Below are 27,730 nucleotides of genomic sequence, written 5' to 3' on the forward strand. Positions count from 1 at the left end.
CAGTCACTTCATCATATATCGTCATTATTGCCTTTCACTTCCACGACCGAATGATGTGAACAATAATAAGCGTGCTCGTGCATTGGACTACGCTGGAATCTGCAGGCAAACACAAAGGAGAAGACAAAGTAATATGGCTCTTTGAAAGCTAAACAGGTATACATGCAAGAGCCACTAAACATTGTAACCAATATCTTCTACCTTGACCCAAAGAAAAAGAAAACTATCTACACGGGAAAGCTCCCAACAAGCAAAAGAAGAAAAAGAAAATCTTTTTGGGTTTTCTCAAACTAGACAGACACACGAAAAGAAAACGAGAAAAAAGAAAATAAACTAGCATGGATGATACAGTGGCAAAGTGTGAACACCGGCTAACAAAGTGAAAGCATAAGCAAGAATGTAAAGTCGGTGAGAACACGTACTCCCCCAAGCTTAGGCTTTTGGCCTAACTTGGTCTACTCCCAAGGATGGTCCTGGCGAAACCCAAAATCATAATGGGGGTTATACGGGAGCGCTGCAGCCACTGCCTGAATAGCTGCCTCACGGAGACGAGCAGCCTTTGCCTCCCTCTCATACTCCTCTGCCTCTCCTCTGGTTTTGTAATATCTCCGTTTTACCTGAAAGTCAAAGAGAGCGGGAGCAGGAAGGGTAATATGGAAAACACGCTGCCGATTAAATATCAGATGGTATAGGAGGGATTCATCATCCCTCTCAAGGAACTGGTAGCGTGTCAAAGCTACGCGATCAAGGAAAGCTGTATGGAGCGGGGGATCTCCTTCGCGGATGGGTACTCCCAAAAAATTTGCTATGCGAGTGGCATAGATGCCACCAAAGAAATCCCCTTCAATAGCATTCTTATTCAGCCTCCTTGCTATAATAGCTCCCATGTTGAAGCTTTTGTCACCCGTCATTGCGCTCTTAAGGATACTAAGGTCGGGTGCGCAGAGGTGACAATGCTCAATCTTGCCATTAATGCATCTGCCTATGAAGAGGGCAAAGTAATGCAAGGCAGGAAAATGAATACTCCCCATGGTAGCTTGCGTAATGTCTCTAGTTTCTCCAACCGTAATACCAGCGCAAAAATCTCTAACCGAAGATTTAGGAGGATCACTGAGGCTACCCCAAGTAGGTATTTTGCAAATTCTATTGAAATCCTCTAAATCCGTGGTATACGATTTATCATAGAGATCAAACAGTACCGATGGCTCACGGCCAGCTGAAAATTTGAATCTACGAACAAAAGAGGCAGTGAGAGAAACATATTGTTCACATTATCGGAGCTGAATTCTTCGAGTCCGACATTGTGAACAAGTGCATCAAACTCATCTTTGAAGCTTGCCTCAATCATAAATTCATCAGAAGACCATTCACATGGTTGAACCTGCACGTCCCTAGGTTTGTAAGGATCAGGCTCCCGAATCGCAACACGGGGACCTCTCTTGCTTGAGGAACCACCATGAAAGTTTCTCCTGAACATCTTCCTTTTCTAAAATTTTCAATGACCCAAAGTAAAGGTGAACAAGATTCAACTAAACTAGTAGAAACCACTCCAACAAGTTCCTAGAGACCATATTACGCATCAAAACTACTTGGGACCAGCTAGAATCAGCATGCAAATCTCAAGAACATGGTCACCAAGGCAGCAAAAATACGCGGAGTGTAAGGCACTAGAGCAAAAACTAATTGGACCAATGGAGGAGTCACTTACCAAGGAGTAATTTCCCCCAAAATGGTTCAGAGAACGGTGATTTGAGCAAAGAGATCGAAAATCCCAGCAAGAGGAGCAAGAACACGGGTTTGAGCTGCGAAACGATTTTTTCTGGAGGTAGGAGAACCAGATGAGAGCAAGAATGAGTGGAGGGGGTGCATGTGGGCCCCACAAGCCTAGGTGGCGCAGCCAGGTGGTGCCTGCGCCCCTACAGCTTGTGGCCCACTCGTGTGGCCCCCAGACAGACTCTTTGTCCCAGTATTTTTCAAAAAATCCAGAAAAATCATACTTGATTTTCACAACGTTCGGAGAACTTTGATTTTCGGGGTACTTTTCTACCGGATGCTAAAACAGAAAACAGGGAAAACTAAACTAAATCTATCATTTTTCTTCTAAGCAACCTAAAGTGAAAGCTTGGAACAGAGGTTTGTGACTCCTTGATTCATCCATCTCTTGGTCATCGAAAGAAATCTATCAATGGGGTTGATCAAATCCCCTCGACAAAACTTTTCGAATCGCAAAAGAAGACGGAGAATTTTCGAATGGTCACTAGGTCACCTCAATGGGGATGTGTATCTCCCCAACAAGCAAATCATACTTCATCTTGACACGAGGAATAGGGCATTCAAAGCTCCCAATAAGAATTGATGAAGTCTTTTTGATAGCATTAATGCAATGTACTCGATATTGTTCCTTCGGAAAGTGCACCGTATGCTCATTACCGTTGACATGGAAAGTGACATTGCCTTTGTTGCAATCTATAATAGCCCCTGCAGTGTTTAAAAAGGGTCTTCCGAGGATGACAGCCATGGTATCGTCCTCGGGAATATCCAAGATAACAAAGTCTGTTGAGATAGTGGTGTTAGCAACCACAACAGGCACATCCTCGCAAATGCCGATAGGGAAAGCAGTTGATTTGTCGGCCATTTGCAGAGAGATTTCAATGGGTGTCAACTTATCCAGTTCAAGTCTACGATAAAGAGAGAGAGGCATAACACTAACACCGGCTCCAAGGTCACATAAAGCAGTTCTAACGTAGTTGCCTTTAATGGAGCAAGGTATAATGGGCACACCGGGATCACCTAGTTTCTTCGGAGTTCCACCCTTGAAATTGTAATTGGCAAGCATGGCGGAGATCTCAAGATCAGGTTTCCTCCTCTTATTAGTCACAATATCTTTCATGTCCTTAGCATATGGAGACAACTTGAGCATATCAGTCAAATGCATCTACAAAAAGACAGGTCTGATCATTTCAACGAAGCGCTCAAAATCCTCATCATCCTTTTTCTTGGATGGTTTGGGAGGAAAGGGCATAGGTTTCTGAACCCATGGCTCCCTTTCTTTACCATGCTTCCTAGCAGCGAAGTCATTCTTATCGTATCTTCTAGTCTTAGGCTGTGGGTTATCAAGATCAACACTAGGTTCAATCTCCACATCCTTTTCATTGCTAGGTTGAGCATATTCATGAACATCACTATTGATATTATCATTAGGCTCATATTCATCACCAGATTGTGTTTCAACATCAGAGACAGAGGCATCGTTTGGACTCTTAGGTGTAGCAGCAACAGGGTTGCTAGCGTGCAGGTTCCTGTCATCTTTCTTCTTCTTTCTAGGATGACTAGGTGCATCAGTGCTAACTCCTTGAGAATCTTGTTCAATTCTCTTCGGATGACCCTCAAGATACAAAGGTTCCTGGGTCATTCTACCGCCTCCAGTGACGACTCTAACGGAATTGTCATTCAACTCATTGAGCAAGTCATTCTGAGCTTTAAGTACTTGTTCTACCTGAGTAGTAACCATAGAGGCATGTTTACTCAGAAGCTTAAGATCATTGACATTTCTTTCCACACAAGCACTCAAATGACTAAGCATACGAGCATTCTTTTCCAATTGTCTGCTAACATAATCGTTGAAACTTTGTTGTTTGGCAACAAAGTTATCAAATTCATCCATGCATAGGCTAGCAGGTTTATCAAAAGGAATATCACTCTCATCAAACCTACGCAGAGAATTTACTTCTACTACCTGTATCGGGTTATCGAGACCATGGATCTCTTCGATAGGTGGTAGTTTTTTTACATCTTCAAATTTAATGCCTTTCTCTCGCATAGATTTCTTGGCTTCTTGCATATCTTCAGGACTGAGGGATAGAATACCTCTTTTCTTCGGAGTTGGCTTAGGAGGTGGTTCGGGAATAGTCCAAGCATTCTCATTGCACAAGATGTTATTCAGTAGAATCTCACCTTGTTCTACGGTTCGTTCCCTAAAAACACTACCGGCACAACTATCTAGATCGTCTTTAGAAGCATTAGTAAGTCCATTATAGAAGGTATCAAGTATTTCATTCTTCTCAAGAGGGTGATCAGGCAAAGCATTCAGTAGCTGGATGAGCCTCCCCCAAGCTTGTGGGAGACTCTCTTCTTCACCTTGAGCAAAGTTGTATATTTCCTGCAAGGCAGCTTGCTTCTTATGGGCAGGGAAATATTTTTCAGAGAAGTACTAGACCATATCCTGGGGGCTACGCACACAACCAGGAGCAAGAGAAGTGAACCAGGTCTTAGCATCATCCTTTAGTGAGAAAGGAAACAGCTTGAGCATATAGTAGTGGCGGATCTTTTCCTCACTAGTGAATAGGGTGGCTATATCGTGCAGTTTGGTAAGATGGGCTACAACCATTTCAGACTCATAACCGTGAAAAGGATCAGATTCGACCAGAGTTATTAACTCAGGGTCGACAGAGAATTCATAATCCTTATCGGTCACAAAGATAGGCGAAGTGGCAAACTTCGGGTCATATTTCATCCTAGCGTTCAGAGATTTTTCTTTCCACTTGCGCAGAAGTTTCTCAACATCATAGCTATCCTTACACGCAAGAAAATCCTCAGCTATCTCACCCTCCATAACATAGCGTGTATCAGGCATAACAGGCAATTCACGCATAGTAGCAGGTTCTACTTCAATAGTATCAGCAGTCTCAGAAGTATCATCACATCTAGCAGCAATTCTAGCAAGTTGTGCATCAAGGAATGCACCAAGTGGCAAATCAGTATCAGGCATAGCATCATCAGGCATAGTATCTAGCATAGCATCATCAGGCATAGTATCTAGCATAGCATCATCAGGCATAGTATCTAGCATAGCATCATGGACAGCAGAAGTAGCATCATCAAGCACACGCGACATATTAGATTTCTAGCAGGAGGTGAAGTCGCAAACTTACTCAAAACGGAAGGTATATCAAGTGCAGAGCTAGATCGCAGTTCCTTACCTCTCCTCGTAGTGGAAGGCAGGATTTTAGTTCTTGGATCTTTTGGATTCCTCATAGTGATCAGCAGATGTCAATCCCAAGTGACTCAGAGAATATAGTTGTGCCTCCCCGGCAACGGCGCCAGAAAAAGCCTTGACAACCCACAAGCGTATGGGATCGCAGCAGTTTTCGAGGGTAGAGTATTCAACCCAAATTTGTTGATTTGCACGACGGGAAGCGAAAGAATATTCTCAAGTATTAGCAGCTGAATGTGTCAGGTTTAACCACACCTGAAACATTAGTGTCTGCAAGCAAAGTATCAGTAGCAAAGTAGTATGATAACAACGGTGCCAGAAACGATCTGGTGACAAGGAAGACTATTCCTAACTGTTGTATCAATGGCGCCAGTAAGTTGCCCGTGGACGGGAAATATTCTTCCCCGGCAACGGTGCCAGAAAAGGTCTTGCACAAGTAGCAGCGGAGTAGCAAGGAACAGCAGTAGCAGCAACAACAAAGTGACAGCAGTAGCAACAGTAGCAGCAAAGTGGCCCAATCCCTTTTGTAGCAAGGGACAAGCCTAGACAAAGTAACGTAGCGAGCACCAGTAGTAAAAGACTCGTAGGCAGTGGATCGGTGATGGATGAGTATGACGGATGTGATTCATCATGTAACAACTATAACACAGAGAGATATGTAACTAGCTCTTTGTCATCAATCTAATGTAGGCATGTATTCCGTATGTAGTCATACGTGCTTAGGGAAAAGAACTTGCATGACATCTATTGTCCATCCCTCCCGTGGCAGCGGGGTCCTAATGCAAACTACGAGATATTAAGGTTCTCCTTTTAATAAAGAACCGGACCAACGCATTAACACGCGGTGAATACATGAACTCCTCATACTATGGTCATCTCCAGGAGTGGTTCCGGCTATTGTCACTCTGGGGTTGTCGGGTCATAACACATAGTAGGTGACTACAACTTGCAAGATAGGATCTAAAACACACATATATTGGCGACAACATAATAGGTTCAGATCTGAAATCATGGCACTCGGGCCCTAGTGACAAGCATTAAGCATAGCCAAGTAGTAGCAACATCAATCTAGAACATAGTGGATACTGGGGATCAATCCCCGTCAAGAACTAACTCGATTACATGATAGATCTCATCCAACTCATCACCATCCAGCAAGCCTACGATGAGATTACTCACGAACGATGAAGAGCATCATGGAATTGTCGATGGAGAAAGGTTGATGATGTCGATGGAGAAAGCTTGCACGGCGCGGCCTAGGGGGTGGCCGCGGCCTGTGGGCTTCTGGCCCACTGGCACGCCCCCACCGGTGGATCTTTGCGGAGGTATTTTTCTTTTATTCCAGAAAAGATCTCCGTAAATTTTCAGGACATTCCGAGAACTTTTATTTCTGCACAAAAACAACACAATGGCAATTCTGCTGAAAACAGCGTCAGTCCGGGTTAGTTCCATTCAAATCATGCAAATTAGAGTCAAAAACAAGGGCAAAAGAGTTCGGAAAAGTAGATACGACGGAGACGTATCACCATGTCCTTGTGCTATACTCTCTGGGTGAAAACCAAGATCTACCTTGTTAGATTGGTAATGGTGTCGCCTTTGGCGTTGTTTCTTTGATGGAAGCATCATTGTTGGAGAGTTGACCTCTCGGCAGGAGCACCTGGTTTACAGCATAGTAGTTGGTCGGGTGCTGGCTGTTGGGTTCTACCGTAGGCGCATCGCATTCGAATTAAAATTTTCCTACGCGAAGAACAACCAAGAACATGGTACGGAGATGAATCACAGTTTTTTTTACCACTAGACGTGAAGTGCCATGCAGCGGAAGTAGATGTGGCAGCACGTCTGCATGGTCCGTCTCCTCCTCGTCTGATCTCCCTTGAACAGCTGGTCCTCGGATCCCTCTCCCGCGAACAGTCGGTCATCGGATCCCACGTACAGGTTCGCCGAAGCGGCGCAGGTGCACTGCCTCTAACAGTATCCACGCGTCTGCAGGAGGAACACCGTGCGGTGGACTGCTAGGTCCGGATCACATAGTTGGCAGCGGCGAGTGGAGGTGGCTAGGTGCAACACATGCACAGCCCTAATGACAGCGCCGAAGCGATCCCCTGATTAAGTGTGCCGCACCTCCAGTATATATAGGCGTTTGGCGCAGGCTCAACCCTTGGGCCTCGCATGGACCCTAAAGCCCACGTGTTCCTTCCCTTAACCATGTGACCCCTTAGGTTCTCGTTCACTTGGTCACGAGTTAGACCACGTCCGACTCGGCTAGTCGATAGCAGCCTCTAGCAAGACATGCCGACTCCAAGTATCCGATGAAGCTGGTTAGGCGAACATGTACTTCATACTTATGTTCCCTTTGCCACACGATATACATTGGTGTGCCCAAGGCGACATGTTCATCCTTGTTGTTGCACGACCTCTTTCTCGTTCCGATTAATCTAACCAACATTCGGATTACCTCATAATCCTGAACGCATGGCAATGCTTATCCAGGTCAGATCACCAAAGGGGCCCAGAGTATATCTCTCCTGATCGAAGGGGCAAATCCCATCTTGCTCAACCACGTCTCGTGGCATGGGTCTGTTCAAGCCCGAAACCTACCTTTGTAACTACCCAGTCACGGAGTAGCATTTGGTCGGCCCAAAGCAAGTATGTCCCCATCCTGAGTACATGCGCCATCTTAGGTCTTAGGACATAGATCGTATGTTGTGCTAGACACTCATAGATGACATATCACTGCATCTCATAGTTGGGTCTGTCCAACTTAGACCTTATCTCGACTCGGATCCAACTATGTCGAATCCGACCAGATCTTTGTGAGTCCATATTATCTAGTTAGCATACAATGCTACATGGTTAGTGAGACCGAACCATCCACTGTATCATATGCTAGTTTAGTTGGTTGCGCGTCCACACAACTCTTTCGACTAGGGACCATTTAGGACAGTCATCTTACAATGTATAGTCTCACAAACAAGTCACGTACTTGTTAATACACATCATTGATAATGTCCAAAGACTATCTTTATTCATAAACACATAGGAAATATCATCATACATGATTACGTCTAGGGCATATCTCCAACACTGGCGGTGGCGAGGTGAGGTGGTGTACGCGATGCGTGTCCATCTGAGGTGGTAGTTTGTCGGCAGTGTTGGGCACTTGGAGCACGGTTACATGCTTGCAGCATTAGGCGAGTCTTGTTGGGCACCCTCTCCTGATCGGAGTGGCACATGTTTGCTCCTCTTCCATCGGACATGTAGTCTCTCTCCGGTGATGGTGATGTCATCAACCATGCTTGTGGTGTCCTTGTCCAAGACAACTAAATGATGCTCTTTGGTGAGGTTGAAGCGAAGACGAAGTCGCGGGGCCATGTGTGCGATGGGTGATATACAATGATGCTGTTTTTGTCTTTAAGTTTGTGTTGTGTTGGCCCTTAGACGCTCATGTATGTCCTATTGTGCTTCAGTCTAGCTTGCTAGGTGTCATGTGCTCTTGTAAAGGTTTTACCTCAGTTTTCCTCAATTAACCAAGCATTGGTTTCTTTACCACTTCCTCTTAATGAATAGTAGCAGATCTTCTGATATCTTTTCAAGAAAAGTATGGGAGACATAGGGTCTCCCCGTCTCAATCCTTTGTGCATCTGGAAATAATGACCTATGTTGTCATTAACCTTTATTCCTACACTACCTTCATGTACTAAAGATTCGACCTTCTGCCTCCAAGCTGCATCAAAACCTTTCATACACAATGCTTGTTGTAAAAAAAGCCACTTCACTTTATCATAAGCCTTCTCAAAATCCACCTTGAAAACTACCCCATCAAGTTCCTTTGGAGTGGATTTCATGAAGGGTCTCATGTAGAATGACCACCCCTTCGAGTATATGTCATCCAGATATGAATGTTGTTTGAGTCGGCTGAACCACATAATGTGTAATCTGTGTGAGGCGATTCATACTGACTTCTGTGTATATGTTAAAACTAACATTAAGCATACATATCGGTCTGAACTGCTCAATGCGAACCACCTCATCCTTCTTTGGTACCGGTGTAATTGTCCCAAAGTTCAGCTTAAATAATTGTGAGTGACATTAAATAAATCATGGAACATCGGCTTGAGGTCTCCTTTAATAACATCCCAGCATTTCTTATAAAATTTTGTAGGAAACCCATCGGACCAGGTGCTTTGTTATTTTTCATTTGAGAAATCGCCTCAAAAACTTCTTTTTCTATAAACGGGCTGGTGAGAACTTCATTCTGATCCTCTCCCAGCTTATCTATGTCCTCAACCAAATCCTCTTTGAGAGTAACATAGTTGTCCATAGGGAGCCCAAACAGTTTCAGATCAAAATTGGAAATATACATTTTGAGGTTTTCGTGTCCTACTATCGTGCGCTCATCATGTTCCAGTTGCATGACCCTCTTTTTCCTATGTCTTCCGTTGGCGATCATATGAAAAATTGTGTATTATTATCTCGTTCAACCACTTGTGCTACTTTTGCTATAAAAGTGCCCATTTTATCTCTTCCTCTCGAAGGAGCTTAGCTAAACTAGCCTCAACTTCTCGTTTGGTCAACCTTTCATCTATACTTAGGTTACATCTCTCAGCTTCTATATCGAGATCATTAATTAAATTAAGCAGTCTCTCTTTCTGTTGCTTATATACTCCACTATCATTCTTAGCCCACCCCTTCAATAACTATCATAGATGTTAAATCTTAAATTGCCATCCGTCAGTGTTCATGTGTCCTCTCCGCTCTTTTGTCCATTCCCTCGCAATCAAAGCAATGAAGTCCTCTCTCTCGAACCACGAAGTTTTGAAAGAAAATATATCTTTGTTGCCACGATGAACAGCTTCACCGGAGTCAACAAGCAGGGGTATATGATCAGAAATTCCTCTTTGTAACGTTTGTGAAAGGACGTGGATGTCGCCTAGAGGGGGGTGAATAGGCGCTTTAAAATCATTATGGTTTAGGCTGGAACAAATGTGGAATAAAATTGACATTTAATTAGTCAAGCACAAAACCTAAAACAACTAGGCTCACCTATGTGCGCCAACAACTTATGCTAAGCAAGATAGACAACTAAGTGATAGCAAGATATATAACAAGAAACAATATGGCTATCACAAAGTAAAGTGCATAAGTAAAAGGCTTGGGTAAGAGATAACCGTGGCACACGGAGATGACGATGTATCCCGAAGTTCACACCCTTGCGGATGCTAATCTCCGTTTGGAGTGGTGTGGAGGCACAATGCTCCCCAAGAAGGCACTAAGGCCACCGTAATCTCCTCACGCCGTCAACAATGCAAGATGCCATGATTCCACTAAGGGACCCTTGAGGGCGGTCATCGAACCCGTACAAACAAGGTTGGGGCAATCTCCACAACTTAATTGGAGGCTCCCAACAACACCACAGAGCTTCACCTCAATGAAATATGGCTTCGAGGTAACCTCAAATGCTCGGGGCAATCTCCACAACCTAATTGGAGACCCCGAAGCTTTACACCACAATGATTGATCTCCGAGGCACTACCAAGCTTCTAGGATGCCAAAGCACCCAAGAAGAACATGTATTAGGGTACCAAACACCCAAGAGTAATAATCTTATCAAACTTCACTTCCACGTATCACCGTGGAGAACTTAAACCTATGCACCAAATGCAATGTAAAGGGAACACGGAATGCCCAAGTCCTTCTCTCCCAAATCCCTCCACAACAACTAATGCTATGGAAGAGAATGAGAGGAAGAACGAAGAAGAACACAAAGAACTTCAAGATCTAGATCCAAGGGGTTCCCCTCACATAGAGGAGAAAGTGATTGGTGGAAATGTGGATCTAGATCTCCTCTCTCTTTTCACTCAATAACTAGCAAAAATCATTGGAGGGATTGAGAGTTAGCAAGCTCTTGGAAGGACAATAATGGGGGGTAAACACAAGCTCAAGAGTTGGTGAACCATTGGGGAAGAAGACCCCCTTAAATGGGTCCCCACAAATCTGCCCGTTATGTGCAAAACTACATAGTGGTGGTACAACCGGTGATGCGAGCGGTACAACTGGCATGACCGGTACAACCGCCCAACCACCGGACCACAACAGAAACGTGGCTGGTGGTTCCACCTCGGTGCAACCGCTCAACTCGAGCGCTGGACACGGCAAAGTCCCAAGTGGTATAACCGCCTGGAACACCGGTAGTATCGAGCTATATAAAATAGCGGTACAACCGGTCCACGTCCGCCCAACAACCGGAGCTCAACAGAACTGTGTCCGGTTGAAGCCCGGTGCTGGGCCGGTTCAACCGCCCAGGGCTTCCATCCTGGGTCACCCAAATGTGGGCGGTAGAACCGCCCGGGGGGGGGGGTACAACCGATGGGGACCACTCAGTGGTAGCACCCCGAGGGTATCACCCTGGAGTGGCGGTTAGACCGGATGACACGAGCGAGCGGTACAAGCACTAGGGTCAGCGGTACGGTTTAGGGTTTAGGGTTTAGGGTTTTTAGGGTTTCTTGATACGGTTGTACCGCTGACCCTCTTGGTATATCTTGTACGCTTTGTGTGTTGATCAAATTGTACACTCTTTGACTTAGTCTTGATCGACCTTGTATCTTATCTTCTCTCTTCATAAAGATGATGTCTTGCAGGTAAACATGAATGTGCACACAATCTTCTTCTTCAAGACATGCTTGTAATTAGCTCAACTCTGACATGATCAATCTTTGGATAAAACCTAACATATCACCTTGGTCACCATATGAACTCCTTGAAACCAACACATGTACTTCAAGAGGTGCCTATGAACAAATCCTTCGAATATAACTCAAGGCAACCATTAGTCCATAGGGATTGTCAACAATTATCAAAACCACATATGGAGAAATATGCTCTAATAGTTTGCACCGTTACCAAGGAAAATGTATGCTCCTATTCTACACTAGTCAGTACTAGGTGAACTTCTCATAAGTTGGGTTATCCAAAGTGTTTGCCCAAGTGTATTGCATGCCTGAGAGTTCATTCTCCCTCGAGTCAAGGCTCTCAATGATAACGTTGAACATGAATAACCATCTCGCATCAAAGTCATCATTATTTTCCTCTTCTCTCCTTCTAATGATGTTGAAGTCACCTTTGACTAAAATGGTAACCTCTCTTCCCCAAAGACTCTGGCCAGGTCTGCAAGGAAATCAGATTTGAACTCTCACTGTGCCGCCCCATACACAGCCACGAGTGCCCACCTGAATCCATCAATTTTCAACCTCACATGAAAGTTGACGGTATAGTTATGACATGGCAAATAGAAGGAATAAAATGGGGCATCATGTATATGCACTTCATATATTCTAAAAAATAAAAATCATATGTCATCCAGGAAATTTAATTTCTAGGACAACAATCATGTATGTTGCTTTTTTATCTAATGGATACTAAATAAACACATATGTATTTCATGGTGCGCAACTTTGTCCAACATACCAATTACTATTTTCTCACTTGACTTAGGAATAGAAAACTTGAAATAATAAAAGGCAAGAAATCTTCTCAAAAGCAAAAACTCTCACTCGAGAACTGCAATCAAGACCTTTCTGCAATCCCTTATTTTAGAGGATGGGTGATAAGTGAAGGATTCCTGAGCTGACTATAATCTAGTCCCGTCATGAGGGAAATAATAAGTAAGTGTGTTTTTGTTGAATAGGATATTTAGAGGAATGCATTACTTGTAGTTTTCTATTTTTCATAGGGGTTGTTTGATTTGTTCGCAAAACATTGAAGTTTTTCCCTATAAACTAGTTTGCACATAATTCAAATGAAATATATTTTTTGAACGCAGCAGTACAAACACAGATGCTCATATATACACACATACACTCATCCCTATGAACGCATGCACACCCTAGTCCTATGAGCACCTCCAAGTTAAAAGACTGAACCGACACATCATCTTGAGATTGATGAAGTCGCCACAGACGCCTTCGTAATTGATAAGAACGTCTCCTCTCACTAAATGCATATCATCGGAAGGCCTGAACTAAATCCGGGAAATGCGACCACCAATGTCAAGTCTAGGATTTGAACAACTACGCTCAACTCGCATTTGAAGGAAATATTTGAATGAGTACAACCTTATGGAATTGTTTCTATAACAACTATAGCAAACACCCAATTTTTCGAAGTAATTCGTGCATTGTTCTTGTGGACCAAGCAACTTTAGTCACATATTCTTGTTTTTTCCCAACATGTCATGACATTTTTTTCCTTTGAACCATGCAGGAGAACTGCATGTGATCTGTTAGGAGAACTGCATGTGATCTGTTAGGCCTTGTTTGATACTAGTGTATTTTAAGGAACTGGTAGGAATTATCCCGGTCAAACCACTAAATCCCCACATATCCCAAAACATCGTTTGGTTCTTATGTATTTGACATGTTTCATCCTCATATTTCCCCAAAAATCCCTAAACTTTAGTGTATTTTTCTCAATACCAAATACATTAACTCTATCTAGTGGATTGGGGATGCATGAGGATTTTAAGGGATTGGGTGAAGGTTTCGCCCAATCCCTCTGATCCTTATCCCTACCAATTTCCTCAAAAACCCTAGTACCAAACAAGGCCTTAAGGAGAAGGTGATCTAGGGATAAAACCCGAATGAGTACGGATTACACAACCAAAGGATCTAAAAGAACCGTCGCCAATCTCTACTGGGTGTTTGGGCACACAGATAAAGAGAGAGAGAGAGAGAGAGAAACAAGCACGGATAAAAGGGAAAGAAGGAAAGCCACATCACTGTATGTTTATAAACCAGAACCTAATCTCCTCCTTGATCCGATTAATGAACTCCATCAAAGAAAAAATCTTCATTTTGCATATTATAGTTTTTTAGAGAAGGATATACTGTTATAGCTATGACATGGCAAATAAAAGGAATATAATGTTTTTGAATACGAATCGGTATCAGTTTTTTATAAAACAAATTACATACTGTTGGTCAAAGTCTACGAACAAAATACGTCCTACATTTTGGAAGAGTCACTAGGACACATAACACATACTTCCTTTCCAGCCTTTACATTCCTAATAGGTGAACGCATACACTTGTCTTCCTGATATATGCCAAACTAATTATACAGAAAAAATACACAGTAGAGGAATATAAATACAAATGGAAGACGAAGCAAACACGGGCTAAACATTGCAAACCCGCTGTGATAAGGCATGTATACCTACAATGCAAAGAACAAAGAATGATAGTTGAGACTAGAGTGATATATTTTTTCCATCTTTCTCCCCAAAGCATCAGGAAACTGAGCTGAATAATGTTACTCTAGGCTTCAATCCTGGCATCTAAGCAGTCGCTGGTGGGGAAGAGAAGATGAGGCTCATCAAGAGCCCAACCAGGAGACCTATGATCCCAGCAAAAGCAGCAAAGGTCAAAGAGAAACCAGCATCACCTTTGCGGCTTCTGCGCCTCCTCAGCATGTCCTGAAATATTATTATTATTTCATTTAGGGAGAAATCCAATATAAGCGAGGAAGTATATGTAGGCAATCAGTATTTCACAGAGAAGTTAAGCTAGGTTTAGTACTTCGATATCAACCGACAATCTACATTTTAGAGTGAAAAGTAATAGAAATATGGAAATGAACTTCGCATGATTGGCAGGTGGCACCTCACATTTCTGTTCATTTTCGGTTATATCAGCATCTAAAGCGACCATATTAACTGCTGGCAGAAAAAGGACCGAAACAGCACACACCATAGCATATCCATATATAGTATCAAGTCTGACTTAACTGCTTTGCTATTTCCGAAGTCCAACTCTTAGTATGTGTCCTCACGATAAATAAATGATCTAGCAGGACAAAATAATATATGCTTTGACTTGTTTTGCTAAGAACATCCAACACAGTAATTTATGACAAGGAAAAAAGGGTAACCAGGCCCAATTTGTATTTATAAAATAAAATGTTATTAATGACTCATCAAGGACCAACATATTCTTTTTCATTTGCTCCAAAGTCATACTTTTTATGAAATAATATTAGATATTATCTGCCTTCTACAGATTTAGTCATGGATTCAAACATTGAGAAACAAGCAAGAGCATCAAAATCCAAATGTTAATATGATTAAGCAAACTAGGAGCTGAAATAAAGTAAACGGTGAGTAGAAATGACATGTAGCGTGAAAAGGTGAATATACGGCACCAGTTCACGTTGCATTTGCTGATTTTGCTGAAGATTGTTATCCCTTTCGTCCTTCAAACGCTGTATTGTCTGGATCTGGATAAAAGGAAAAGCACAATTTACTGAGTAACAAGGACAAAAGGCATAATATGTTTTTTTATTAGTAACAGCTTGATCATAAAAGTACATAATTACTGCACAATGAGCATATCTCATCCAGGACGCACTTTAGAATCATGTTTTCTCGAAAAAAGTTTGAGTTGGAATATGTCTATCAGGATAAAGGAAGATACTCTGGTCCAGATGAACAAAAGTGGGATTTTTTTTCCAAATTCTGGTCCCATTACACAATTAACTACAGTACATAGGGCAACATGCTCGTGGGCTTCTGAGCATCCCTTCCTACCTCAATTATGACGCCGGCCTGGAAGTATAGGTACCTTTTTCTCACGCTCAACTTTATGCTGATTTCAACAATGATTTGATGGTGCTTCTACATATTTTCTCTTTTAACAATATTATATAAGCAAAGGCAGTGTGTATTTGCTTCTACATTTAAGAACCTAACAGAGAAATAGTATTGGCATGGCTTATAACAAGAGGAACAGTATTTGCATCAGTGCAAAAACGTACTGCAAAGTATAAAAATCCCAAGATTAAAGTAATGTATATTTTTTGGAAATGCACAACGCAAAATTACAGGGTTCGTAGAGGCTTTAAGCCTGACATGTCTAAAATGGTAGAATAATTCTTTCTCAAAATTCATCAGGGGAAATGTCTTTGGTGGCAGGTTTTGGTCAGGTTTCTAAGTAAACGTTGCGAGATTTCTGCTTGGATAGAACGCATTACCTCTTCAATGCTTGCATTCTTCAGCATCTGCAAGGTAAAGTATAAACATGTGAACTACAGTTAGCCTTTGCACTAAATATTTATTAGCAGATCCAACATATGTTTCCTACATAGATCATAGAGCTAGTCAGTCTCACCGAGAGATCGTCGCCGCCCTGCTTGAAGCTCCTATTTGCCGAAGATGTGACACCAGAGTCGTCCGAGCTTCCACTGGGCAATGTGTAGACAACCTTGAGCTTCATTTCCTCGATCACCTTATCACCATCCTTGTTGAACTGAGGAATACATATAAAGGTTGAATATAGTTGGTGGAATGCTAATCATTTATTCCGATGACATTGCGACGCTAGATCATAGCAGAAACCAGTCATTATGAGTTTTACTATGCTCACTGTGTCAGGGGGGATTTCGTCCATGTCGGTGCTGGCAGCCACCCTGGTGCTCTGAATCAAGAATTTATCCTTGGATTGCATGTCTGGAGGGTACTCTTTCTGTGCCTGTAGGGTAACTATAACCCAAAACAAGAAGGCGGATGCACACACATCAGAACCAAATGAAGAATTCTAGAGAGAACCAAGGTATGTATGTATGTATGCATGCTTACTTGTTATCGTGCAAGAATCCCACGGCTGGACGACGCTGGCGTTCGGCCGGACGAAATACTTCCTCGGAGACGTCGTCTTGACCTGAGAAAAAGAAAGAGCAAAGTAACAAATTCTGATCAAACCTGAACCTCGTCTCCGAGAGTTTCACAGAAATGCAAAGAGGAAATCCAGAGAAACGGAAATGGCACGGACCTTGAACGCGACATGGTGCTCGCTGTTGTTCACCACCTTGAGATTGCAGTAGCACGGCTTGTCCAGCTCGACTAGGCACAGGAATTCAATTCAACCAACCTCAGAGAAAAGCACGGAAGTTCCAGAGCCCCTTTTTTCATTTTGTTTTTCTTGCAGAATGCGGAGAAAATCTCAGGAACAACTTACAGAGGAAGGTGAGGTCGTCCGGGTAAACCGAGATCAGCGTTCCTCCCACCATTGCGACACCTGAACCTGGTCAGAGAAACGGAGAAGAAGCTCATAAATCGATGCATTGGGAGAGAGGTAGAGAGTGGGAGGAGGTGGTTTCTGCTGGTTTAGAGGAGGAGGAGGAGGATGATCCCAACCTTTGTCTTCAGGAAGGAAGGCAGGAACCGGGCGGAAGCGAAAATCGACGACGAGCAGCGATTCGGAGCAGAAATGGGGAGGGAGGGTGGAGGGTCGGGGAGGAAGAAAGAGGGAAATGAATGGGTTCGCTTTGCCTTTCTTGGCTCCCGGGCGACATTGACGGGGCAGCACTCACTTCTTGGGCCCGTGGCTGGCAGTTTGCGTTTTCCTCTCCCCCTTTTTTTCCGCGAGTGAACAGCACTCTTCCTTTATCTAATCATATCATATTTTATTGCCGGTTGGTGATTTATGCTACCACTACTTTATTCCCGTGTGTTCTTGTCAAGCCCACTTGGCCGGTGATTTTTTTTTTATCATGTTTCCTTTCCGGACCACCCCCCCCCCCCCCCACCAAAAATGCACTGGAGATGAATTGCTTGCTCTCTCAAACAATCTGTATAGTACATTTTTCTTACATGTTTAATGTAGCAGAAATCACCAGAAAAGTTCGAGCGTAATAGTAAGAGCAACAGTGAGATCATGCTGCCATGCTTGCCTTTGCCCACCGAGAAAACGTAAAAAGGCCACAGTGATTAAATACACTCCTACATTGCGCATTAATTAATATAAGAAGTACAAAAAGGGGATCCGAAGGGAGGATATTCTTGTCTGATTATATAATAATTTGCCCTTCCGTTCGGTACTACTACTATTCTCAACAAATAATTGCAGTATTCGTTGCTCTTATTGTACTCACGGTCAGTAGGTGCCCTACAAAACACAAATTGCTAGCGGTAGCTGACGAGGTTTTCAATCATTTTCGCCATTACGAATAAGACACGAGAAAATCAACGACGTAGGACCCAGTTATTTGCTTGCTTTAATGAAACACAAGAGCTGATCTTTCTTCCTAGCTTAAGAGCTAGATAAACTTAGGCTCAAACTTGGATGTGGATGCTCCAGTAAGAAAATTATAGATAACTCGCATCTTCAGCAAAAAATAATAATAATAATAACCACACCTAGTATGGCATGAAACCTCCATGCCATACAGATTTGCCAACTGAGTGAAACCTTCATTGTGTTTCTGGACCGAGCAAGCAATATGAGTTTCCAGGGGCAGCAATGCCACGGGCACATGTACACCCAATGTCGTGTAACCCCTGGACACAAGTTTCCTAGCCGGAGAGAAAATTGATACGATATGACCCGCCATCAAACCAACCAGTGGTACTGCAGAAAACTTCAACCCTTATTCATTACTCTGTTCGTAACAATAAGAGCCCAGACCTACTATTCATAACAACTGTTCTTCTTTCTTAACAGCAGCGTTACGTACTGTTAACCAACAGTTGGGAGTTGGGACTCTGGTAGGTAGCTGGGAGCAAGGAAAGGGCACAATCATAAACATCACCATGTTCATACCGGAGCGCTGCTAGGAATTTTACACACTCAGAATGAAACACACTCCACAACGCAAGACGTGATATACGCAAATCGGAAAAAGATGTAAAATTATGCGACTCGAGGTTCAGAGATCATTACAGTGGATGCACAGATCTGAACAAGATGGTGGAAACTCGTTTGCCAAGGAGAAATCGACATATGCTAGTGTGAGGAGCGTGTCTAATCTCACTTGAAGGTTGAGAAACGGGGAAGCTTGTACTTCAGGTAGTACAACTTTGCCCTCCTCACCTTCTTGTGTCTGATTACTTTGATCTCCTTGATCCTTGGTGAGTATCTGCAGTGGAATGTATAGGCCGAGTAAGTATCTACAAGCATTTCTATTTTCAGGTGCACAAAAAGCAAAACGTGACATTTAACACAAATAAAGGGCCACTGCTCATATGATTTCAATTATTACACATGAGACGATGGGCCAGCCGTTTTCTCGTTACTACTGAAGATGCATGCAAATAAAAACATTCAACAGCAGCAATGTGCAAAGTGAATCATAGCAAATAGGGTCTTCTATTTTATTTGCAGAAATGAGAGCATTTGTAAGTTGGATAACCCTATCTGAGTAGTGAGTAGAAGAAGAGTAACTGGAAAGCTACTTGCTTAATCCAAAGTTTCACACCCATGATAGTGCAACAATGTCAATGCCAAACAGAATTTAGCAATGAGCTGTTTAAGTACGAAAGGACTATATCGGGCGATTAATTGAACGATTCAACTCCTGCTTGATAGCTGTCCAATCTCTCAGAGAGAAATTCCAAGTTGCGTCAATTAACTGGTTTTGTAAATGTGCCTCTTCCGTACGGACACAAGTAATGCATTTTGAGCGGTAATGCTTCACAGCTTTGAAACATTCAAAGGGAAATTCCAAATTAACCTACGCACTAGTATCTTAGACCAAACAGATCATGAGTTATTAATCATGAAAGGAGTATCTTGGGCGCTCACTTCATTGTAAATTTGATATAAATAGCAATTCAACAAATTTTAAGGTGGACACTAGAAAACCTAAAGTACGCGATCAAGTATGTGAAAGCCAACGACCCCAAAAATTTCATACACACGTGTTGATATAACTAAGATTAGTACGCCGGTATAAAGACATGTGCATAGTCCAAATTTCTTGTAGCTAAAGCGAACAAAAGATACACAGAAATGTTTTGCAATTATAGATTCAATACAAACTCACTGTCACCATTTGATACATGTAATGGTATTCATATTAAATTAAAAACTCAGTAAATTAAGTAAACCCAACTTACATGGGGAATGTAATTTCAACTCCAACACCGGCAATAATCCTCCTGACGCGGATCGTGGTGTGAACACCAGATTTGTGCTTTGCAATGATTATACCCTTAAAGAGAGACAATCTCCTCTTGTTGGGACGTTGCTGCAACAACATTTGCTTAGGACATCAATAACCCCCAAATTAGAATTAAAAAAAAACACATTCAAGAGTAGTGAACAATCTCACCATTCTAAGCTCGATGATGTCACCGGGCTTCAAATCCGGAAGTACTTTCACCTTCTCAGCCTCCTCGATGAACTGCTTGTTCAGAATCTATGGTACCAAACAATTCAAGGAATAGTATGTCACACGTCAAGCGCTCCAAAGGACCAAAATGGTCTTGCATATAACAAGTAAAAGTATACAGAAATCCAAGGAACCACCAAACTCCATTCACGCATACTAATGCAGTCATGAAACTTATTTTAGCAAGCCACATCTTCCTCTATCTGAACCCTCGACGAGAAAAAACAGTTATCCTTTTCGTTGCCAAATTCACAAATCAGTGCCCTTGGTCTACTACAAAACTTCTACTAACTTAGTACTGTACTACATTTGCGACACTTATTTTGGGACCGAGGGAGTACGTTAGTACAACTTAATGCGATGGTGCTCGAGAGACTATGCTGCTAGCAACTCAACAGACAACTCAAAACTATTCATATCGAGATTACAATTTTGCATATTAAGCAAAGAAATGACACCCCTCGTTGACCTGCTGCTTCGCTACCTGCATTTCTCCACCGCCAACAATTTCGTCGAACTTGACCGGCGGCTTGCATTTCTACAAATGGAAGAGGCAATGTATGCGGAAGAGATGCTTACCCCGATGATCTCGCCGAACTTAATAGGCTTGGGCCTCGGCGCCGGCTCCTCCTCGTCCTCCGCCAATGCGACGGCCCCCTCCGCCTCCCCCTCCTCGGAGTCAGCAGAGGCAACGACAGACTCGCCCTCAGGAGCAGGCTCGGCCACGGGCTCCGGCTCTGCGGTGCCGGCGTCTGCGTGGGCGACTAAATGGGTGGTCCGGCGATGGGAGGCGGATAAGGAGAGGCGGCGGAAGGAGGAGGACAGCGCGAGCAGCTGCGGCGGCGGAGGCGAGCGGTGATTCAATAGTGCGTGGGGAAGAAGTGTGCCGGTCGCGGCGGCGGCGGTGGCGGCGGCGGCCATCGAAAGGTCAGGCGGGCAAAGATGTCACTGCCGTCGCATGGGCCGGAGGAAGAAGCGAGAGAGAGGTGCCGGACGGGGGCGGGGGGAGGATTGGGGATGAACGTTATCCTTTTTGTTGGAAGGGTCAGTGCCGCTGCATGTAGGCCCACGTTCTATCCAGAGGTTGTAAACGATCCGAACCGTCCATTGTCAAGATGATGGCAATTGGCGTAATTTTGTTTCTGAGGCGTATATATTTATGTTTTGAACAAGAAAAGGCACCAGAAGGCGCCAAGTTCATTCAACTCAAATGCGTAGTATAACAAGTATTACAAAGACCTGAAATTGCATCCGAGAGATTGAAGAAAGGAAAGAATAAAGTATATGCCTATGACTCAAAAAAGACAACCAAAGAGAGATTTCATAGAGCAACTTAGAACGTGAAGAGCTGCAACATTCAACATATCCTTGAGCTAACTACAAAAATGAAAGAAAGAAGACTATAACACGGGACCAAGAAGAAGCAGTCATTTGCATCCAACTATTGAATTCACGCACTTTTGCAAGAGGTAGACCATAAAAAAGGTTGGTATTGTCTGAAGTTGTTGCGATCTTAGCATGAAGGATAAGAGTCATCGCTTCACTTAGCAGGTCTTGAAAACTTGTGTTGCATTATGCGATCATGCATGTAAATTCGATTCATAGTTTTGTCCATGCAAACCTCCATGTTAGCTCAGTAGCAATGCACAACATGAACTACAAACTCCTGTACCTAAAAAATAGAAAGAAGAGACATCACAGGGCAAGGGATATGCCTATGAGATGAAGGAAAACAACAAACTTGAGGTTCCACATTTGAGCGAAGAACCTATTGGGCTAGATTATGAGTTATTCCATTAACTTCTGTAGAGATATGGAACACTTGAGATTGCAAATTTATAGTACTAGTAGAACACCAATGTGTTGTTATGGGTTACACTGCATATACTTTAGGAAGAAACTATGGTCTCAACTCTTAATCCAATTATCCCACTCAATCTAGTCGGTTACACCTACTACTTATTTTTAAGTGCACCCTTTGTTATTTTGGTTGTTGTATATCATGGAGAAAAAAATGAGCTACAGAACAAAATTCACTAATTAGACATGCATGACCTTGGTATCAAGAATGGTTGCTACAAAATAAAATTCACTAATTAGGCGTGTATGACCTTGGTATCAAGAAGGTTCACTAATTAGACACTTTTCATACTTTTGTGAGGCATGTTCAAATGAACCGGATACACAATATTATACGGTTATGTGCATTATTTGATGTAGAGACCGAGTTCTATCTTGCTTTTCGGAAAGAAGAAAACCTAGGGACTTGTGGGACTATCATACTCCTATATGAATTGACACTTGAGGTGACCCTTTGAGCAATGATTGTTGCTTAGGACTGAACTGTTGGAATTATGCCCTAGAGGCAATAATAAATGTATAGTTATTATTATAATTCCTGTATCAAGATAATAGTTTATTGTCCATGCTATAACTGTATTGAATGAAGACTCATTTACATGTGTGGATACATAGACAAAACACCGTCCCTAGCATGCCTCTAGTTGGCTAGCCAGTTGATCAATGATAGTCAGTGTCTTCTGATTATGAACAAGGTGTTGTTGCTTGATAACTGGATCACGTCATTGGGAGAATCACGTGATGGACTAGACCCAAACTAATAGACGTAGCATGTTGATCATGTCATTTTGTTGCTACTGTTTTCTGCGTGTCAAGTATTTATTCCTATGACCATGAGCTCATATAACTCATTGACACCGGAGGAATGCTTTGTGTGTATCAAACGTCGCAACGTAACTGGGTGACTATAAAGATGCTCTACAGGTATCTCCGAAGGTGTTAGTTGAGTTAGTATGGATCAAGACTGGGATTTGTCACTCCGTGTGACGGAGAGGTATCTCGGGGCCCACTCGGTAATACAACATCACACACAAGCCTTGCAAGCAATGTAACTTAGTGTAAGTTGCGGGATCTTGTATTACGGAACGAGTAAAGAGACTTGCCGGTAAACGAGATTGAAATAGGTATGCGGATACTGACGATCGAATCTCGGGCAAGTAACATACCGAAGGACAAAGGGAATGACATACGGGATTATACGAATCCTTGGCACTGAGGTTCAAACGATAAGATCTTCGTAGAATATGTAGGATCCAATATGGGCATCCAGGTCCCGCTATTGGATATTGACCGAGGAGTCTCTCGGGTCATGTCTACATAGTTCTCGAACCCGCAGGGTCTGCACACTTAAGGTTCGATGTTGTTTTATGCGTATTTGAGTTATATGGTTGGTTACCGAATGTTGTTCGGAGTCCCGGATGAGATCACGGACGTCACGAGGGTTTCCGGAATGGTCCGGAAACGAAGATTGATATATAGGATGACCTCATTTGATTACCGGAAGGTTTTCGGAGTTACCGGGAATGTACCGGGAATGACGAATGGGTTCCGGGAGTTCATCGGAGGGGGGCAACCCACTCCGGGGAAGCCCATAGGTATTTGGGGGGGTCACACCAGCCCTTAGTGGGCTGGTGGGACAGCCCACCAATCCCCTATGCGCCAAGAAAGAAAATATCAAAGGAAAGAAAAAAAAGGGGGAGAGGTGGGAAGGGGGAAGGACTCCCTCCCACCGAACCAAGTAGGACTCGGTTTGGGGGGGGAGAGTCCTCCCCCCTGGCTCGGCCGACCCCTTGGGGATCCCTTGGACCCCAAGGCAAGGTCCCCCTCCCTCCTCCTATATATATGGGGCTTTTAGGGCAGATTTGAGACGACTTTCTCACGGCTGCCCGACCACATACCTCCATAGTTTTTCCTCCAGATCGTGTTTCTGCGGAGCTCGGGCGGAGCCCTGCTGAGACAAGATCATCACCAACCTCCGGAGCGCCGTCACGCTGCCGGAGAACTCTTCTACCTCTCCGTCTCTCTTGCTGGATCAAGAAGGCCGAGATCATCGTCGAGCTGTACGTGTGCTGAACGCGGAGGTGCCGTCCGTTCGGTACTAGATCGTGGGACTGATCGCGGGATTGTTCGCGGGGCGGATCGAGGGACGTGAGGACGTTCAACTACATCAACCGCGATCTCTTATCGCTTCTGCTGTACGATCTACAAGGGTACGTAGATCACTCATCCCCTCTCGTAGATGGACATCACCATGATAGGTCTTCGTGCGCGTAGGAAAATTTTTGTTTCCCATGCGACGTTCCCCAATAGTGGCATCATGAGCTAGGTTCATGCGTAGATGTCTTCTCGAGTAGAACACAAAAGGTTTTGTGGGCGGTGATGTGCGTTTTGCTGCCCTCCTTAGTCTTTTCTTGATTCCGCGCTATTGTTGGATTGAAGCGGCTTGGACCGACATTACTCGTACGCTTACGAGAGACTGGTTTCATCGTTACGAGTAACCCCCTTTGCTCAAAGATGACTGGCAAGTGACGGTTTCTCCAACTTTAGTTGAATCGGATTTGACCGAGGAGGTCCTTGGATGAGGTTAAATAGCAACTCATATATCTCCGTTGTGGTGTTTGCGTAAGTAAGATGCGATCCTACTAGATACCCTTGGTCACCACGTAAAACATGCAACAACAAAATTAGAGGACGTCTAACTTGTTTTTGCACGGTATGATTGTGATGTGATATGGCCAACAATGTGATGTGATATATTGGATGTATGAGATGATCATGTTGTAATAGAAATATCGACTTGCATGTCGATGGTACTGTAGGGGAACGTCGCATGGGAAACAAAAAAATTCCTACGCGCACGAAGACCTATCATGGTGATGTCCATCTACGAGAGGGGATGAGTGATCTACGTACCCTTGTAGATCGTACAGCAGAAGCGTTAGAGAACGCGGTTGATGTAGTGGAACGTCCTCACGTCCCTCAATCCGCCCCGCGAACAATCCCGCGATCAGTCCCACGATCTAGTACCGAACGGACGGCACCTCCGCGTTCAGCACACGTACAGCTCGACGATGATCTCGGCCTTCTTGATCCAGCAAGAGAGACGGAGAGGTAGAAGAGTTCTCCGGCAGCGTGAAGGCGCTCCGGAGGTTGGTGATGATCTTGTCTCAGCAGGGCTCCGCCCGAGCTCCGCAGAAACACGATCTAGAGGAAAAACTATGGAGGTATGTGGTCGGGCAGCCGTGAGAAAGTCGTCTCAAATCTGCCCTAAAAGCCCCATATATATAGGAGGAGGGAGGGGGACCTTGCCTTGGGGTCCAAGGGATCCCCAAGGGGTCGGCCGAGCCAGGGGGGAGGACTCTCCCCCCCAAACCGAGTCCTACTTGGTTTGGTGGGAGGGAGTCCTTCCCCCTTCCCACTTCTTCCTTTTTTTTTCTTTCCTTTGATTTTTTCTCTCTTGGCGCATAGGGGATTGGTGGGCTGTCCCACCAGCCCACTAAGGGCTGGTGTGACCCCCCCAAATACCTATGGGCTTCCCCGGAGTGGGTTGCCCCCCTCCGGTGAACTCCCGGAACCCATTCGTCATTCCCGGTCCATTCCCGGTAACTCCGAAAACCTTCCGGTAATCAAATGAGGTCATCCTATATATCAATCTTCGTTTCCGGACCATTCCGGAAACCCTCGTGACGTCCGTGATCTCATCCGGGACTCCGAACAACATTCGGTAACCAACCATATAACTCAAATACGCATAAAACAACGTCGAACCTTAAGTGTGCAGACCCTGCGGGTTCGAGAACTATGTAGACATGACCCGAGAGACTCCTCGGTCAATATCCAATAGCGGGACCTGGATGCCCATATTGGATCCTACATATTCTACGAAGATCTTATCGTTTGAACCTCAGTGCCAAGGATTCGTATAATCCTGTATATCATTCCCTTTGTCCTTCGGTATGTTACTTGCCCGAGATTCGATCGTCAGTATCCGCATACCTATTTCAATCTCGTTTACCGGCAAGTCTCTTTACTCGTTCCGTAATACAAGATCCCTCAACTTACACTAAGTTACATTGCTTGCAAGGCTTGTGTGTGATGTTGTATTACCGAGTGGGCCCCGAGATACCTCTCCGTCACACGGAGTGACAAATCCCAGTCTTGATCCATACGAACTCAACTAACACCTTCGGAGATACCTGTAGAGCATCTTTATAGTCACCCAGTTACGTTGCGACGTTTGATACACACAAAGCATTCCTCCGGTGTCAGTGAGTTATATGAGCTCATGGTCATAGGAATAAATACTTGACACGCAGAAAACAGTAGCAACAAAATGGCACGATCAACATGCTACGTCTATTAGTTTGGGTCTAGTCCATCACGTGATTCTCCCAATGACGTGATCCAGTTATCAAGCAACAACACCTTGTTCATAATCAGAAGACACTGACTATCATTGATCAACTGGCTAGCCAACTAGAGGCATGCTAGGGACGGTGTTTTGTCTATGTATCCACACATGTAAATGAGTCTTCATTCAATACAATTATAGCATGGATAATAAACTATTATCTTGATACAGGAATTATAATAATAACTATACATTTATTATTGCCTCTAGGGCATAATTCCAACAGTCTCCCACTTGCACTAGAGTCAATAATCTAGCCCTCACATCACCATGTGAATTACATTGTGATAAATATAACACCCATACAGTTCTGGTGTCGATCATGTTTTGGCCGTGGAAGAGGTTTAGTCAGCGGGTCTGCAACATTCAGATCCGTGTGTACTTTGCATATATTTACGTCCTCCTCCTTGACGTAGTCGCAGATGAGGTTGAAGCGTCGTTTGATGTGTCTGGTCTTCTTGTGAAACCTTGGTTCCTTTGCCAAGGCAATGGCACCAGTGTTGTCACAGAACAAGGTTATTGGATCCAGTGCACTTGGCACCACTCCAAGATCCGTCATGAACTGCTTCATCCAGACACCCTCCTTAGCCGCCTCCGAGGCAGCCATGTACTCCGCTTCACATGTAGAATCTGCTACGACGCTTTGCTTGGAACTGCACCAGCTTACTGCACCCCCATTAAGAATAAATACGTATCCGGTTTATGACTTAGAGTCGTCCGGATCTGTGTCAAAGCTTGCATCAACGTAACCTTTTACGGTGAGCTCCTCGTCACCTCCATACACGAGTAACATCTCCTTAGTCCTTTTCAGGTACTTCAGGATATTCTTGACCGCCGTCCAGTGATCCACTCCTGGATTACTCTGGAACCTGCCTGCCATACTTATGGCCAGGCTAACATCCGGTCTAGTGCACAGCATCGCATACATGATAGAGCCTATGGCTGAAGCATAGGGGACGGAGCGCATATGCTCTTTATCTTCATCAGTTGCTGGGCACTGAGTCTTACTCAATCTCGTACCTTGTAACACTGGCAAGAACCCTTTCTTGGACTGTTCCATTTTGAACCTCTTCAAAACTTTATCAAGGTATGTGCTTTGTGAAAGCCCTATCAGGCGTTTTGATCTATCCCTATAGATCTTAATGCCTAGAATGTAAGCAGCTTCTCCTAGGTCCTTCATAGAGAAACTTTTATTCAAGTAACCTTTTATGCTCTCCAAAAGCTCTACGTTGTTTCCAATCAGTAATATGTCATCCACATATAATATTAGAAACGCCATAGAGCTCCCACTCACTTTCTTGTAAATA

The 27,730-nt window shown here is 43.8% G+C and overlaps 2 protein-coding genes across 2 annotated transcripts; both read right to left on the reverse strand.

Annotated features, from left to right (window-relative positions):
- Positions 1 to 14,029: 14,029 nt before the first annotated feature.
- Positions 14,030 to 17,357, reverse strand: LOC123403578 (vesicle-associated protein 2-1). Its single transcript, XM_045097502.1, has 9 exons — positions 17,178 to 17,357; positions 16,999 to 17,064; positions 16,813 to 16,883; positions 16,620 to 16,701; positions 16,408 to 16,523; positions 16,153 to 16,290; positions 16,016 to 16,042; positions 15,188 to 15,262; positions 14,030 to 14,462 (listed from the first exon to the last, which is right to left on the reverse strand). The coding sequence occupies exons 2-9, from the start codon at positions 17,048 to 17,050 to the stop codon at positions 14,325 to 14,327; spliced, it is 699 nt and encodes a 232-aa protein (XP_044953437.1). The 5' UTR covers positions 17,051 to 17,064; positions 17,178 to 17,357; the 3' UTR covers positions 14,030 to 14,324.
- Positions 17,358 to 18,646: 1,289 nt separating this feature from the next.
- LOC123403248 (50S ribosomal protein L19-2, chloroplastic-like) lies at positions 18,647 to 21,207 on the reverse strand. Its single transcript, XM_045097189.1, has 4 exons — positions 20,732 to 21,207; positions 20,093 to 20,179; positions 19,878 to 20,008; positions 18,647 to 18,898 (listed from the first exon to the last, which is right to left on the reverse strand). Exons 1-4 carry the CDS (start codon positions 21,071 to 21,073, stop codon positions 18,790 to 18,792), a joined length of 669 nt encoding a protein of 222 aa, XP_044953124.1. The 5' UTR covers positions 21,074 to 21,207; the 3' UTR covers positions 18,647 to 18,789.
- Between the last annotated feature and the right edge of the window lie 6,523 nt (positions 21,208 to 27,730).

The sequence above is a fragment of the Hordeum vulgare genome, chromosome 6H (genome assembly GCF_904849725.1).
Source record: "Hordeum vulgare subsp. vulgare chromosome 6H, MorexV3_pseudomolecules_assembly, whole genome shotgun sequence".
NCBI classification, from domain to species: Eukaryota; Viridiplantae; Streptophyta; class Magnoliopsida; order Poales; family Poaceae; genus Hordeum; species Hordeum vulgare.